At 43.4% G+C, this 17,705-nt stretch overlaps 1 protein-coding gene across 9 annotated transcripts in view; it reads right to left on the reverse strand.

Moving 5' to 3' along the window:
• Positions 1-570: 570 nt before the first annotated feature.
• The window catches only part of Dll (homeotic protein distal-less), a 179,340-nt gene continuing 162,205 nt past the window's right edge, over positions 571-17,705 (reverse strand). For 4 of the 9 annotated variants that reach the window (XM_076324921.1, XM_076324918.1, XM_076324919.1 and 1 more), the window contains exons 3-6: positions 11,242-11,413; positions 8,319-8,435; positions 7,816-8,128; positions 571-5,663 (exon numbers count right to left, since the gene is read on the reverse strand). In XM_076324921.1, coding sequence (XP_076181036.1) covers positions 5,645-5,663; positions 7,816-8,128; positions 8,319-8,435; positions 11,242-11,413 — 621 coding nt within the window. In that variant the 3' untranslated portion in view covers positions 571-5,644. Of the gene's footprint in view, positions 5,664-7,811; positions 8,129-8,318; positions 8,436-11,241; positions 11,414-17,705 lie in introns of those variants that run through there. The other 5 variants (XM_076324924.1, XM_076324922.1, XM_076324926.1 and 2 more) reach the window with 3 other exon arrangements.

A 17,705-nucleotide genomic window follows, 5' to 3' on the forward strand; every position in this document is an offset into this window, starting at 1 on the left:
CGTTCTCATGAGACGACCATTGTTGCACCGACACGCCGGAGGATTTGGGTCAGCGGTGGGGCTCGCCGGCCCTCCCAGTTTCCCGTGCTCGCAAACCGCAACTGTCTTTTTTTGCGGTTTCGTGGCGTCTCTTTGAAAGCTGGCTGACGTTCGCGGGATGCAAGATGGCAAAGGTGACGCAGCATGGCCGACGGGAAAACAGTAAAAACAGCGTAAAACACGAAAGATTCCACGGATACACCGCGAGCAGACGGAGCGATGGAGGGACCGATCGCCACGAACGGAGAAATGCGGTCGACGTTCCGAACCAAATTCGACCTTAACCCGTTTGCAACGAACGACGGACAACTGGGTACGTCCAGGACCTCCCGGGGTTCGGGGGGCCCGGACCCTTTACCATTTAGAGAGGCCCCGGTGTATTAAAAACGACTCTGTTTAGCGAAATGCGTGAAAATATTATTGCCTTTCGTCCTGAACTCGAATACGGTTATCTTTTGCGAAGCTTGTACGGTGGATGCTTCGAGGCACAGTTGTCTAAAATGTAAAACGTTCAGAAATGATAAACAAAAGACAGATTAGATATTTATTTACGAATATTAACAGTTCCATCGTGAAACTTCTGTTGAGTTATTTTAATTTCTCACGGTTGAAGAGGTATCGTTCATCATGGTTCAGCTGGTAAATCCGGGACGAAGTGCAATAAAATTGTTCTCTGCGTCAAAACTACTAGCATTACCAAATCATGAACCGATCGTAAGAATGAAAAATGTTTCGTAGCTATCTTTTGCGTAAATGCGAGGCCTCTGTAAGTACAAGGCTCGAGCCAAGTCTGGCTTGCCACCCTGTGGTTCGACCTGGGTACTTTGAAACCTTGACGAGCCATTTTTACGGACCCTGTACCTGTACGTGAAACAGTTACTAGCCATTTTCACGGATCACGTATCGGCACGCATGCGCGAATGTACTGCACGAAGCTGTAAAGAATGCCTCTGAGCAATGTTCGTGACTTGGGAGAAAGTTATCTTTTCAATTGTAAATCACGTTTTCGCGATAGCAATGCTGTAAGTTCGTTTATGCGATATGAAAAGACGACCGATAACAAGAAAACATTTTTCAAAAATACTAATTGCGAAATTTCAATCCAAATTCCATTCAGGAGCGTTCTCTTCGATTCTCTGGTGTAGTAACTTGATTTTGTTTTTATCACATTTTACGATAATAATACCATCGATGATCCGTTTACACGACACAAAATGGTGACCAATAACGAAGTAAGTTTTTTAAAATATTCTGATTACCAAATCCGAATTTGAATTTCACTCGGAGGCATTCTCTTCAATTCTCCGATATAGTAACCTACTTTTCTTTATATTGCACGCGACGTTCGCGCAAAGAAACGATCGTGTGTTTGTTTTTGCTCTCGTCGAAATTGTTCCGAGTTGGGACTTAGTGTGAACTCGACCATCGTCGTTGCGAATGGATTAAAGGCTGATTCGCACGATCCGTCGACCGTTCGTTGAAAGTGTTGAAATACTCCTCGATGGGTCTGCATAGAAATATTCCGTACCATTTGTCCGGTGATTCGAAGAATTTTTCAACAAATAATTCGACCAGACTTTGCGAATCGGCCTTAATGGTTTTACTCCAAGCGTTTCGACGAAACGTTCTTTTACCGAGGTCGATCCTTCCAGGGACCTTTTAACCCTCTAATGCATGGTTTTATTTTATCTCTCGAAACAGAAATTATTTCTCTCCGACCGAACGACAAGTAACCGAATTGCAAAACTATTGAATATTTCCATAAAAAAAAAACACGTTGCAAAACCTTCGACTTTCCAAAAATTATTTTTATCGTATTCTCGACCGGACACATTGCACGATACAAGGTTAGATCAACGCGACGCGATTTTAATCGGAAAAAATTGTTGCGTAAATAAACAAACGAAATATAAGGGTGTGTTAAAAGTCTCTGTCAATTTGGCGAAGTAAGGTAGACTTTAAACGAATCACTTCGCGAGGTAACGCAACGAAACGTGCATAAATGTAGAGTAGTCGATGGTTATTTAAATACTTATTAAATGAATAAGTAAATATAGTATATATTTACTTATAATAAGTAAAAAATATATACTATATTTACTTATTATAGTATATAAAATATATACGAAATAAGTATTTAAATTCTTTTCAAATCGAATTTTCTCGAGTCGAATTTTCTCGAGTCGAATTTTCTCGAGTCGAATTTTCTCGAGTCGAATTTTCTCGAGTCGAATTTTCGAATGGAAAGAATCGAGCGCGGCAACGTTGGCGAAATATTTACAAAACGATTCGTCTTATAGAACAAAGGACGGCACGACGAAGCGTTAAATCGGTCCGTCGTGCGTTCCCAGGGAATAAGAATTTATCAATTCGGAATGCATCCCGCAGATTGCGTACCCGATGCAAAACAATTCACAGAATCTTGCGTTCGTCTCCGTGGTGAAAGTGTTACTGCGCGACTTACATAAAGAAACAAAAGAGACGCGGTTCAGGAAATAACTCCTGAAATGCATGCAAATGTGCAGTATGATGCAACCGACCGATTCGAGGTTGGCCCAAATACCGACGAAGCGCGCGTGGAAACCGGTAATTAAAGTTTTTACAATTTTTCTTATAGATTTTTATCTTCGTACATATTTCTCTATTTTTTTTTGTTTTTCTAACGCAATAATACGATTCCTTGGAAATTTATGCGATTTCAACGAAATGGACAGAGACATTTTCACCCTATAGAACCTCGATAGATGTAACCTCGAGGTCTTCCGTTTGTGGAAAAAGCAGATGGTAAATGGGACTCTTTATTGGATCGGTTGTTCCGATAATTGCAAAAACGTTCGAGTCCGTTTTTTTCCGTAGCTGTCGTGGTTTTGCTGTACGCTCGAATCGAGAAAAAGAACGTTCGTTCATCGCGCGTACTTTTCTCGATGATCTGCGCGATGTGAATCGACGCGTGCCTGGTTCGAATTTCATAAGTTCGCGCGTCTCCTTGAGGTGCGTTTACATTCGGCGAACGATGGCGAACGATAGAGATCGGAGGGTGAATCTTCCGAGAGGGTTAGTTCCGATTCGCGTTGATCTATCGTGAAATTGAAGCTCGTTTGTGTAAATTTTTACCAGATTCGGATCGAATCGATCGTATTCACGGTGCTCGATTCAAGAAAACAAACAGGACTGTTGAACAGTCAGGATCAACATGAATTAACCCTCGCTGGGCGAATACAGGTTTCATTTGGACCAGTATTTGCGACACTCGTACTCTACTTTCTTTTATACAACAATAATAAATACCGAGAAAAATGCAACAATCTCTTGAAGCATTTTCAAAACGCGCGCAGAACGAAACGCGTACTTTGCGCGCAAATTGTAACAAAAACCAATAAAACATTGTTCATACTTCATGTATCAATTATTTTCAAGAATTGCGTACCAATAGTATCCTCGAAAATCAAAATTCCATGGATAGTAAAGAATAAAAATTTGATCGGAAAAACTCGTTTTCAAAGTCGAATAGCAACCCTTTCCCGTGGGTCCTAATGGACCCTGCATCCGGCTCGCGAGGGTTAAGAAAATACCTCTCGAATCTCTGTTAAAAAAATCAACCAACAATCTTGCACCGTGTTCAAAATCGCAGCTAAACGAACCAGTACCCGAACAATTAAACCCGAAACATTACCCAGTACGAAAATTCTCGTATCACGAACCTCAGGACGAACCTAAACCGCAACCAAATCGATGTTCGTCGTTATAGATTTGTTTGTTCGTCGTTATTTCGTAAAACCGAGTGATTTAGACTTACTCGCTCCCGCGTGTGGATGCACCGAATCATTCGATTTCAATCTGGACGAAATCACGTATCTCGTTCCTCTTCGTGATCCTCTTCGGGGACTGGTTCGTTCGAAACGATCGAATCTCTGTTTATCGATCTCGCGTATAACGCGTTGCGTCACCATTAAGTTAAAAATGTCGATTGTTCCCGATTCTCACGGTTACTTCCGCGGTTAGCGTACCGAAAACGCGAAAATTCGCGTACACGCGAGCGTAACCTCGGCAAGGTTAACAAGCACGTCGAGACAGTTTTGTTTTAACGCAATGATACGATTCCTTGTAAATTTGTGCGATTTCAACGAAATGGACCGAGACGTGTGACTCACCCTATAGAACCTCGATAGATGTAACCTCGGTTCGTGTCTCGCGATTCAACGATTTGTTCTCCGCTCGTGTCGCGCGTATCCGCGGAATCGCGCGCGTCGAACGGTCCTCCGGTGGCGTTGCTCCGTTTCGGAGGAGGTACCCCGACGTCGGTTGCCCCATCCGGGAAGGAGGGACCCGGTGATTACGCCGCGCCACCGTGATTGCCGAGATCGTTTGACTCACGAAAATGTCATTAGGGTTTCGTTACTTCCAACCGCCTCGAGGAACGACCGGACGAGGTTTACGCAACGCGTCCCTACCTCCCCCTCCTCTCTCCCTTATTCGTTCCACCATTCGTCCAGCGTGTACGACGCTCGTTCGTTGGTTTACCCTCTCCGTGTTGTCGTTGTCGTCGCGAGATCCAGCTTCAGCGCGAAGTGGGTCAGCTATTGGCCAACTGTCGCGAAGGGATCGAGGCGATCGTCGTCATCGACGATTGACATTTACCGGGGACTCGGGGATCGGTGTGTCACGGGGACGCCTGAGTGATCGTCGCGAGAAGAATAGTAGGGGGAAACGCGGTGACAGGGATGGTGGTGCGGAGGTGGCGAAAATATCCTCCGCCTCTGAGATGGGGGCCGAGAGGATAATCGTTCGCCGCCGTTTCGAGAGACCGAGCGCTATCTTGACATTTAACGAAGAGAATCGACGGATCGTTTCCGAGTGTGTAATCGTTCGCGATCATTGAAATTCTCGCGATAATGGGCCGACGATCGGATCGATCCTCGTCTCGATCCCGGTCTCTTCGCTCGGCTCGATCACGAGTAACGACGATTCTCGCGTCGGACGAAAAGATCGTTTCTCTTCTGTTCTTCGTTTCGCTGGTTCGTCCGTGGACGGTTGTTCTCGGTTCGTTGTTTCGCAACTTCTGGAGCAACGTCCCGCTTCGACGGGTTCGCGCGGGTCACGGAACGAGACGCTCCTCGTCGATGGATGCCGGTTGCGCGTCCACGAGCGTCGATCGTTTCGCGAATCGAAGTCGTCGTCGATCGATGACGATCGTGACCCCCCACCGTGGCTGTTTCTCGGTTTATTTTTTTCTTTTTTTCCATTTTTCTCTCTTATCGGTTGTTCTCGCGCGTTCTCTCTCTCTCTCTCTCTCTCTCTCTCTCTCTCTCTCGCTTTCTCTCATCGCGCGGCTAAATTACTATTATCGTTATTAGTTCCCTAGCGGACACGTGTCACGACGTCGCGATTTATCTTTCACTTCGACGGACAGCCCGCATGGAAAACCGGCCGGCCGGCCGGCCGACGCGGCTCCCTCGTGAAACGAATAGAAGCAATATTAACATCGAACGCGAATTCCATCGCGACAGGTGCTACACGTATTCACACTTTGGGGCTGGGGCGCTGGCGCGTCCCCGGCGCTACGAAGAAACGGTTCCTCCTGAACACAGCTCGAAGGACGTCTTCGTTAAACCGCCGGCCACACCCTGAAAAATACGAGAGACGAACGAGCGATTAAAACCCAACCCTCGAGCCACCGACGGGGATACGTAAATAACCCACGGGGGAGAAAGACAGCGTCGTTTCTCGTTCGGATTGGCGGCTTTCTTCGATCGATGTGTCGTCGATCGATTCGAAAATTTACGATTGGCTCGCCAAGCACTGAGAACTGCGCGTATATTTTATCGAAACTTCTATTTCTTTTGTTTCTTTACACAGAAGAAAGAACGTGACAATTTTACCGTTGTTCGTAACACTTTGTCATATAAGTCTCTTTCGTTTGAGAACGGATGGATAAAAGTTCGCGAAAATGAACAATTTTTCACCGAACCGAGTTTACATAAAATAATAATAAAGGTTTTTGAGTAACTGGAACATGTTCTCTACCGTACCAAAAGTTCTAGATTTGGAAATTTTTACGTTACAGTGACTGCCAAATATATTATTCATCGACCTGTTGCGATACCAAATGTAAACGTAATATTTAGAATGGAATGAATATATGGATTGAATATACTAGAAAGTATTTACGTGTTTTATTTTCATTACGCAAGGGAATTATTTGAGCGTAAAATAGTTTTGTAAATAGTATCGATAGGATTCCATACTAGATTCGATGGTGTCGATTCGGTGTTGTTTCTATTGTTATTTAAAGCACGTTTTCTCTAATCGAAATTTCTTCCTCGTAATTAACACGTTTGCTACCACGGTTCACGCGGGAAACAATCTATCGTAAATGACGAGACCGTGCAACAATTTGTAGTAACTCGGTTTAACGAAGTATGCTTTCAACTGTGTACAGATAAAACGTATCGAACAGACCGACTGAATATTTCGAACAAGTCATAGTAATACTTGTTAATAATTCACAGTTTATAACGTTCGTAAAATAGATAATTACCGCAATTATTATTACGAGAATCTACGCGTTACACGTGCAATGTCAAAGAGTACTATTCTTATTTACATTTTTATGTATCGTTGCAAAATTTATGTTTCGCTCGAAACATACCAGATCGATTTATTTATTCATCGTTCCCTTCTTTATACGTAATTTTATCGATTCGGTGCCAGCCAAATAATAGTACCGATATTGTTACCGGACAAATGTATGCGGACAGATGCTTTGCGATATTCCGATTCGCTATATAGTTGGCACCGAATCGATAAAATTACGTGCGGAGAAGGGAATGATAAATACATAAATTGCCTCAATAGATTTCAACCGAAACATAGATTTTGTAACAATACACACGCGAACGACGAAAATACCCTTTACACGAGAATATTCGTCCGGTACTGTGTGCGACGCGTGATAGCGAACGCGTAGAAGGTTCAAAGCAGTTATGGTAACGCTTGATGCGGTTCTTGCGTCAGTATCATACCCTCTTCGTTTATTTAACAGTCCATGAGACTTTCCTCGCTGATACGGGAAGCTTCGAAAGCAGTCCTAAACGATTGCAATGAAATTTGACTAAACGACAGATTCACATCCATAATAAGCGTGAATAAATAGCATTAATTTTAGCCGTAGATTATCGACCAATTTTGAAAAAGTTGGTATAAAAAATTGGAGAAACCTTCTAGTCAGATATTTCCATACGATGAAACAATTCGCGTCGGTTATGTACAACAAAGTAGTAGATAATTGTACAACAAAGTAGTAGATAATTGTACAACAAAGTAGTACATAATTGTACAACAAAGTAGTACAAAGTTTACTTCCTACGAAAAAAGTTTCTCTGAATTTTACTTATCAGATAAAATGACTCTTTCCACCAGTTCGGTCACTCTCTACATATTCCCATTTTGAAAAAATATTATTGCACGAATAATCGTTCTATTAGCCCTCATTTGCACCGATACGAATCCTTTCACCTATCTACAAAGTTTTCCAAATTTGTCCACACCTTTTTCTCAAAATTGCCAAACCGTCCACGGTTAAAATGACATCTACGCTTATTTGGAACACAGATCTAGCAGTGTGTAAAATTTCATCGCGATCCGTCGAAGAGAGTTCTCTTTGAAAACTCCTCCATTGAGCACCGTACTCGACTCTCATCGAGAAGAACGCAGCGAGAAAAAAACGCTTCTCTCACCCCCTGGACGTTGCACAGCGTTTCAGAATCGAGCACTTACGTGAGTAGTCCGGGATTAGGATCCGCCTGGTACCAGGAGTACTGTGGCATATAACCCGCGTGATGCGGCGGTGGCGGCGGCGGTGGCGGATGGTGTCCCGGCGTGTGGGGGTGGTGGTGGGTGTGTGGCGGGGCGTGAGGATGCGGATGGTGCTTCATCTCTCCCGGCCAGGAAGGCGCGGGTGGGCTCTCGTTGTGCTGAGGCGACATCTCGCTTCCGGGGCTCGAACTGCCGGGGGTGTGACCCCCTGCACCACCGCCCATGCCCCCAAGGTAGCCCGTCGTCGGACTGCCCGACACGGAACTTCCGCCTCCTGCAAGCGTAACGGAGAACGTTCGAGATCGATCGTACCAGATACTGTACTCGCTTATCTTACGACCGGCACCGCGAAAGGTATTTTCGGTAGCAGAACCCGCGAGAACGTTCCCGGATCGCGATAATCGAAGCCTTTAAACCCCTTAACGTGCATCGACTGCGAGAAAAAAACCTTGTCTATACAGTACCACGAATGCGCCGAGGTTGCCAATCTGTTTGCTCGTCCGACCGCGTTCTACCAATCCGGAAGTCGAAGCGCGCGTACGTGGGCCAGCGTGGACAAGATTTTTCGAAGCCAGGGTACTCTAGGGAGAAAGAAAGTTCGGTCCTGGATTAAGGGGAACCTGGTGCTATTAATCGAAGAACGTGTAGCATATTTCGAGCAGTGTTGCTGATCATTCGAAGAGAACATCGAAGCATTTAAAATACCAACATTAGTCGATATGTAACCGGACGAATGATACACTCGGAGTAGTATTGTTGGCGATTTGGAATATCGAAGTATCGAAAAAACTACCAACGTTGTGTAATTTCTAACGCAAGAAATAATGCTAAGTTTCGTTTTCTCGCGAATCTTACATACCCGATCGAAAGCTCCGACGCGATTCGCGATTTCTTTCAGGATCGATCTTTCTTTCTCTCTGCGATACGAGACGCTGTATCGCACAGTCACGGACGAGGTCCAAAACACGCGCTCGATATGCTTATTTACTAGCGGTTTGTTTACTTTAGCCGTTAATCTAAACAATGTATAATTAGGATATAATTGGTATCCCATAATTAGAATGCGGGGAATGTGCATCCACAGCGCGCGCGAACGTGAAACGCGCGTACACGTTAAACGCGCGCGAAAGATGCGCGTTTATGTAAAATGAAATACATATTAATGTTATTATATTAATTTATGAAATACTCTGCATACATTCCGCGTATTAGCATTCGCGATTAATGTATCAAATTCACCGTCACGTACACACCTGTGCATGTGTTACGAGATAAGGACGAATTGACACGATAAAACGATGTAAATTATGAAACGAAAGTAACGCTTGTTGATTCCGTGCGTAGAGGAGGAAATGCAAATTGTATCGTAAGTCGAGAATTTTTCTCAAAAGTTAACGAGCGATCTTCAATCTTTTAAAAGATCTTTTTAGAATTACTCCTTTTTAACTATATTGGGAAAAATCGTTGCACAGTTTCGTAAGTGTTCGCGTTCCGATGTAAAAACTTATCGACTTTAAAGTATCACGTGTATGTGATATCGGCGTAAACTTCAAAGGTTCGAACTATGTATTCCGTTAACTTTGACCCGGTACAATGTGCAGTAAATTATACCAAAAACGGTATTATTTAACACAGAAAGACGTCGAAAGGTCCGTGTTTCATCGCAACGAAATATAATCGATTTCGTGTAGAAATACGGTAATTCTCACTTTCGAGTGGCCGAATAGCGAGCGCTGATTCGCTCGAAAGCGGGGTAGGTAGCGATCCGTATCTCGAAGCGAGGCCGATAAGAATGGCTCTCGCCTGCAACCATCGGTGAGAACGATTCCGTTATTCGAACGTGGTAGAAAAATTGTTATCTACGACGAAAGTGGGAATTATCGTGGTTGGAAGGTGCACGGAAGACATTCTACGATAATATTTACGATTCGGAAGTTTTCACTCGGCGGATTTGTGAAAAGTTGTCGGGGCTAGGAGGCTCTCGGAAACCGCCACGCGTCGATGACTCGTTACGAGCAGCACCGACGCAACCAGTCGTATCATGAGGTCAATCCTGAGATGTGGATCGACAAGGTTGTCGAACGGTTCTGCGTCGGTGGCGTTAAGATTCGATCTACCTAATTGATTTATACCTTCCGACTGGATACGCGAGTTTCGTTCGTGTCCGCAGATAACAGCGGTACAAGTGCTTCGTATCTTTCTTTCACGGAATCCCACCTCCATTAACGCGAACCGTTCACACGCGCGAAATGCGAATTCGTGCCACTGGATCTACTGTTCGATCGAATCGATCGATAGATTTCTAATATTTTCAACGCGGTTCAACCGTAAGTGGACGTTCTTAAACATTTGACAGAAATCAGAAGAGGTCCGTTGCAAATTCTTAATGATTTATTATTTTTTTTTTTTAATTACAGAGAAATACTAGCTTTCTTTGAGTTTTGTAGCGTAGATGTTGTACTTGAATTTTATTGATCCAATTGAAAAACAGCGAGTCTATATCGGATAGCAAGATATAATGTACTTCGAGTGAGAGCTTAATAGATTTCTGCGTACTTAGGCAACCCCTTTTTCTCACTGTGTGTTAAATTTGGTACATCGAGATAAGTATATTTTTAAATAAAATAGAAAGTAAATTTACCCGCTGTTTTGCGTTTAATTAACGAAGACAAAATCGACAAGAAGACAAGAATCGTTTTATACTGGAACTTTTTACAGTAAATTTTTTGCGTTGCAATTTTTTCACGACAGATCCACAATTTTTTGCAAATCGGAAAAATTCCTCTCGCCGGGTGTAAATGTCCACATTGTAAAGGCATAATCAGTTTTTTCCATCGAATGTAAAATGCGTTATCGTTTGTAATAAATATGTTTATGCAATTCTTGTTTATTCTAATGAATAGACCAGGAAGGAATTATTAATTTTTCCTGCGTTTGATGCATTCGTTTCCGCGATAGCTGCATAACCACGCGAGCTACGAGAAATATTCTTTATTACCTTTAACAAATTCCATTCGTCGTACTTACACCTAGTCCCCAAAAATTTAGAACAATCCATAGCTATCGAACGAGTCAACTGTATTCGTAGCCAACGTTGAACGAATGAACAAATTCGAAACGATTCTTATCTCTTTCAAATTAGAAATTTTCATTTCCAGAAAATCACCCGAAACAATCACGAGCGAAAGGGTTAACGGTTCGAGACTTATTGAAAGTTTGCCTTAGTACGAACGCGCAGAAACGATCCTGCTCCCATTATGCTAGCTCGTGAAGTCCACGCGGGCGGTTTCTGTTAGCCAATGTCACAGAGTATCCTCCATAGATCCGTCGAGTGGATCTGGTCGGTTCTGATATTGTAATTTATAAATCGATTACAAGTTAACGTACCACCTTGCATGAGACTTCCGGGTTGGCCCGGTTGAGGGGATGGTCCACCGGGTAGAGCGGTCCCACCGGCTAGAAGGCTGCCGTGCTGCCCTCCGCCGCCTCCGCCGCCCTGCTGCGCAGCCTTCATCATCTTCTTGTACTTACTCCTTCTGTTCTGGAACCAGATTTTCACCTGCAACAAAAATCGAAAGAACGCCCGGTCAGGTGAAACTCGTTTCGCGAGTTGTCAGTAGCTATTGCCAGGGAACGAACGGTGGGGAGTAACGGGGGCCACGGGCTGGGGGAGCAGGTTGGAGGGGTAGAGAGGCAGGGAGTACGTCGGTCGGGTTGATGTACTATTTGACGTAGTTCGAGAGACGTGGGAAGCCGGCAATTTTCACTGTCTCTGCTGCCGTCCTTCCGTCCGTCAAACATCCGATAATTACAGACTCCGATATAAAGTTTCTGCGTGGTACACACGTAGCGCGTAATGATACACGCTTGTTCGTTTGGCATATATTTTGCTAGGGAGAGCGGGGCCCGCGACGAACGCCGGTCCCATCCACGAGCACGTTGTTGGATAAGCTCGTACAGAAATTATGCGCGTCCACGGTGACGCATAGTTCGTCACCTCGGAGCTAACGTCCAGATAAAGAGCGACTCGATAATCGATTTCCAAAGGTCGGTGTTCGGTGATTGGTTAACTCTTTTGGGGCATACTTGGTTGAGAAGTGTCCTACCTTTTCAATACCCTGATGTGCACAAATATATGCGGGATATTTTTCAATTCATGGGAAAAAATTGAAGTAACTTTGTACAAGTTGCACTGCAAGACTGTTGATGTTCCATCTCATAATGAAATATCTAATTGATCTATTTTTTAGTTTTTCTAAATATCTAATTAATCTATTTTTTAGTTTTTCTAAATATCTAATAATTCTATCTTTTAGTTAACTGTGCTTGAAAAAGTTATTAAGCGTCGAACGAACGTTTGCCAGCTGCTCCGAAGGGATTTCCATTGGAGTTGAATTTTTATTGAAATTCCAAGGACACGTTGATAAATATCGAGAAATTCGCGTATTTGTACATTCTCCACATTCCTGTACCTCTACCCAAACACGTTCAGGTAGAATATTCCTTACAGGTGTGTCTATTGTTTTAGCTTTCGGTAGTTCCTGCGCATTAAAGTCGCGCGACATATTATTTACCCGAGCGCATCAACGTAGACCGGAATGCATAAAAGAAAGAGAAACAAAAACCTTTTCTGCATTTTCGTACAGTGTACAGATTTCAAAAATATCCTGGTCTACATCGACATTCGAAGAATCGAAGAGTTTGACAAAGACGACTCTTACGCGTACATAAAGATTAGCGTTAAATTGGAAATTTTATACAGATATTGTTGTAAATTCAAATTACAATATAAAATTTGTTATTGAATTATAAATAGGAGAATATAAAATCAAAAATATAAAGAAATCTATAGTAATACAACTCGGAGAGTTGACTCAAAGAGTTAAAGGGCACGAGAACACTTTGAGTACTTGGGAGTAAGTACTGTGCGGAACTGAGAAGATGACCGCTGGTAGAAATTGCGAATTAGGGTCGGACGTTTTAGTTGGGTCTCGGAGGCCTACGTCTAAGTAAAAAGAATTGTTCGATGATGTCTAGATTCTCCTGACACTACTTTTTCTTTAATCCATGAGTCATCTTCATAGCTCCTAGTTTTATCTGATTTTCAACTGTCGTCATGTGATCATCGTTACTTCAAGAAAATTACTATCGGGGTAGTGCAATTCAAATTTTGTACTATCCTTGAACTGTAATGTTCAGCCTTAAAGTATTCTTCCGTTCAACTATACACGTAAAACCTACGGACCAAGAAAGCTCCGAAGGTACGAAACTCGCGTTTAGGATCCAACGAGAGAACTTGAGTAAATATAGAAGTACCCAATCGCAACTGTGCAAAACAATTAACAAACTACATGCGCGCGTATGTGTTTCAATTATTCTGGACAATATAGGATCAGGTGTAAAGTATCTAAAACTGTGCAGAGAAAACCGAAAGAGTGTTTATTTCCAAGTAAGTGCAACCCTTTTCAAACTACAATGAATTTCTGCATATGTATGATTATATCTATTGATGATCTAGGACGAATACAACGAGTGAAGAGTCCAGTCAGAGAGCTATGAATAGCTTTAGAATACTCATCGTTGATCCTTTTCGTTTCGTTTGAAATATACTGTCAACCGTACACCTCGACTTCTCGATACCTACCCCTGTGCCCATTCCAGTAGCTTCGATTACGAAAAAAGAACACGACTGGTCGAGAAGGACCCGAACACTAGGGTTAAGTAACGGGAACGTTGCTTTACCACGGTCGATCTGCTACGTAACATTCGTCGACGAAAAGGTACATTGTGGTAGCCGATCGTTCGGCCAGGCCACGGAATCCGACGTAACGCGTCGTATCATCGCCGCGCTACCGGGTCGACAGATGGAAAAAAAAAAGAAGAAGAAGAAGAAGAAGAAGAAGAAGAAGAAGAAGAAGGAACTGCTCGTTTCGTAACTGTCGTTTCTTTTGCCTGTCTCTGCCTACACGCTGCATACAACGGCGAGTACGGCCTGCAGCGGATACTAATGCGCGTGTGCCGCTGTTAGGATTGCACATGCGGTATTTTTTTGTGTCTTCGCGATCTATACGTACGCCGCGTGCACGTGACGTGCTGCTCAATCTTACGTAACCTTGCCTCATAGAGGCTAGGCGCTGCCGAGCAAGAGAAACAGGCGGGAGGAACGTTCGTGTTTTGCGCGGACTAAATAAATGCCGCCTTAACCCCGCTTCTGAAGAATTGCAGGAAGAGGAAGAACGCCGCTCGGTTGGTAGGCTTTTTAAGGGAAATCGGTGTAAGTACGTTTGTCTTTTTATCGACCATTGTCGACCGAGGAATCGAACATCGAACGCGTACAGGGTGTTCACCGTGACGGTATACACGATTTTTTGAAACGATCGTTGCGATCGAACCACGACAATTCGTGTGTAAGGATCGCTAGAAGTTCTTGAAATATTCTTGTTTTTTTTTCTTTTAGTCACCAGAGCAAGCAAGACCGTTGATCGTTTTCGATAATGGAGACGAGACCGTCTCGAACGCAACGACAACGCGCAGTGTCGTTTTTATCGATGTTTTGCAAGAAAAAAGAACACGTCGAAGGTATACTGTCACGGCTCAAGGTGACAAGTAGATCGAAGAGACAAACAGTAACGCTAGAATTTCTATGACAAATTATCGGAACGTCGTAATTCGATCGTAGACATCGTTTCGTAAACAAATCCGTGGAAAATGAAGTCCGACGAACGCGCGAACCAAGGACACGAAACACATTTGCCTATCCAATGATCTGCAAAGCTTGAATCGGGATATTCTGTACGAGCGCAAGTTCGCGAACATCCATCTTGCTGGAAATACCTATCTCCCTGTGCATCGCATGGAATATCTCCCATCGATTCTGGGTTGTCGTTAAACATGCTAAACGGTGACCGAATTGGTACGCTCCATTCATTATACCGTTCGTGTCGGTCTACTGTTTTCAGTTATCGATAGTCTACCGTTTACGTATATCTTCCAAACATTCTTCGGTCCCTTCGATGTACAATCTACCTCGTCGAATTATCCCATTATACGTTCAACGTGCTCCTTCTCTGTAAAATGCCAATAAAAATGACGTTACACGATACCGTGGGATTTGTTTGCAGCCTCTCGACAACACGGAGTAACACTGGTACCGTTTAAGAAGATCAAGGTGACTACGGTTTTGCAACGAATAGGAAATTTGAAAAATCGAACTACCGTAATTTATTAGAGGTAAAAAATTGATGAATTGTATTCGTAAATTTTCTCTGTTACGATTGTTACGAGTGTCGTGACATTTTATGTATTAGTAAAAATCGTAGATACGGTTACAACATTCTTCGCGAGAATTTGTATTTGTTCTTCGTTTGGCTATACTCTCTGCCCCATGTTGCAAAAATAACCCCTATCAGAATCCTCGAATAACCAGTCGATTTCGTTCGAACCATGACGGACCGATACCACTGGAAAGACACGAAACCAATTTCCCCATCATCGACGAAAAGATGTAAAAATGACATTTAAACGAACGAACAATGCACGAAACTCGTGCGAAAATAAGATAAAATGTTAATAAGCGATAATAGTCCTTTCATTTCTCGTACGAGTACATCAGTCACTTGCCAGAGCGGCCAAGATAATCGCACTTTACACGGACGATGTTTATTTACAAACCTGCATTTATGTAACATCGTTCGCTACAACGCTCGTTCGCGATAACAGCGTCGCGACCGGTAAATAATAAATTTGACGGTGGATATTTTCAAATTCTTCTCCCCGTTGAAACGCGAACGTGCAATTTGATTCTTCCTGATAAAAATACAGTACTTTCAAAGTCCTATGAAGTTCTCCCTTTAAATCATTGTTAATCTTCAAGAATATTCTCCCTGTCGCTTTGTTGTTGTTGAACAAAAACTGCGTACCAATCGAGAGACTTTTGACTTTGTAGGTTAATTATTTTAGTGAAACGAAATTGTAAAAACTGTAGATCAAAATTTCGTTCATTAATTTTAGGCCAGTGATCAGAGAAAAGAAACAGGAATATTCTGTACATTTTGGCGACTGCTTAGGTACATTACAGCTATCATGGCTGTTACAATTTTTTTGTAAAACAATTTCTACGACCATCGTACAACACTGTCGCGTTGTACAAGAATGCAACATCCAACTTTCTAATTTTCATCGTCTTGTTCTTAGGTTACCGCATACTTATTCACCGAAGCTAGTCCGAAAACTCAAGGGCTTCATTTAAACATCACCGTTCAAATTTCCTTTCCTTTGTTTATTACATCCTCGAAATCAACTTTCGATAAAAGAAACAAAACTCGGGGTAAAATAACTGTCGATGAAATACAAAACGAACTCCGAATCGGGTATTCCCCTATGAGAAAAGAAACAGGAACATTCTGTACATTCTGCGCACTCCTTAGATACATTATATAATAGATATCATGGCTGTTACGACTTTTGTAGAACAATTTCTCCAACTATCAAAAATCCAAGGGCTTCATTTAAACTTCACCGTTTAAATTTCCTTTCCTTTATTTACTACATCCTCGAAATCAACGTTCGATAAAAGAAACAAAATTCCCGATAAAATAACCGTCGATAATATACAAAACGAACTCCGACTCGGGTACTCCATTACCCAAGTATTTCGTCGAACCGTGACACTCTTGTTTCTCTCGATTGGTTCTACTTTGTTATCGAGTTACGTGCTCGGGCGCGAGTACGATTTAAGCGCAATTACCCTACGAGTAGCGGTGCTCGTTCTTCGTGGTCCGCGGCGAGTCGCGGTTGACGTACAACGAGAAGACGACGCGTATCGCAACGCATGTCCTGCTCGTCAACCCTCGTTTCCGGCGTTGCGTAATCGTGGCGTCGGTGCCGCGGGTGCTGGCGCGTTTGCGCGTCGACGACTTTTTTTTACGCCTCGGGCGTCAATCAAAAACCGTACGGTTACTTTAATTAACTAAGTCGGGTCCGTGGAGCGGGGCCCCGCGGGTACGGACGCGGGACGGCCGTGGGTTACGGCGGCGGTTAGAAGCCGCGAAGAGGAGAACGACGCGGCGGTGCAAGGGGAGAACGAGCGGGGCGTCGTCACGTCAAAACGAGTTCATTAAAACCGCGGTACGGGTTCGTCTAACCTCCAAAGAAACGCACCGGCCCGCCACCCGGCATTGTTTCACGTTTCGTACGCCGAATCGGCCCGCCGAACGCTCTCGCGAGACTCGCGTGCGCGCACATCTCTAGAGGACCGCTTGGAATGCGCGCGTACGAGTATGACCGGGTCCGGACCTATGCAACGAGAACCTCCGCCATAAGGGCCGCCCGAGATGCTCGATTTTTCGAGGACTCGAAATTCGAACCGATCCGAGAACTCGAAAAAGTAGAACCCCTACGAGAAAGAAATAATTGAGCTTACTGACCGCTGTGACGTGTTTACATCTAGAAACCAGCGGTGGTTTTAGAGGCTCCAGAGGGTGTAGTTATATCCGAGTAGTAAATATCTCTGAAACTGAAGTCAACCAACGGGGTTTTCTTTTTTTTTATAGGAGAAAGTTGTGCAAATATCGCCCTTTGTAACGTGTTTCAAAGTCATCGACGTCGGTGAGAATACACTCTCGAGAGAGATCGAACCATGTTTCGTTCAACTGAAACGAAAGATGTTATGCTACGTTCAGAAGAGAGTTGATCGCGATTTTACCTAATCGGGTAACCTTTGGGTTATGGATAGTTTTACGAATGTTCAAACATACGTAAACAAACGTGCAAACATTCGTAAAACTCGGTTAAAGTAATCTAGTAATTACAAGTATCTGAGGTAGCAGTGTTGTGTATAATTGAAGTATATT

Source organism: Ptiloglossa arizonensis, chromosome 12 (genome assembly GCF_051014685.1).
Source record: "Ptiloglossa arizonensis isolate GNS036 chromosome 12, iyPtiAriz1_principal, whole genome shotgun sequence".
NCBI classification, from domain to species: Eukaryota; Metazoa; Arthropoda; class Insecta; order Hymenoptera; family Colletidae; genus Ptiloglossa; species Ptiloglossa arizonensis.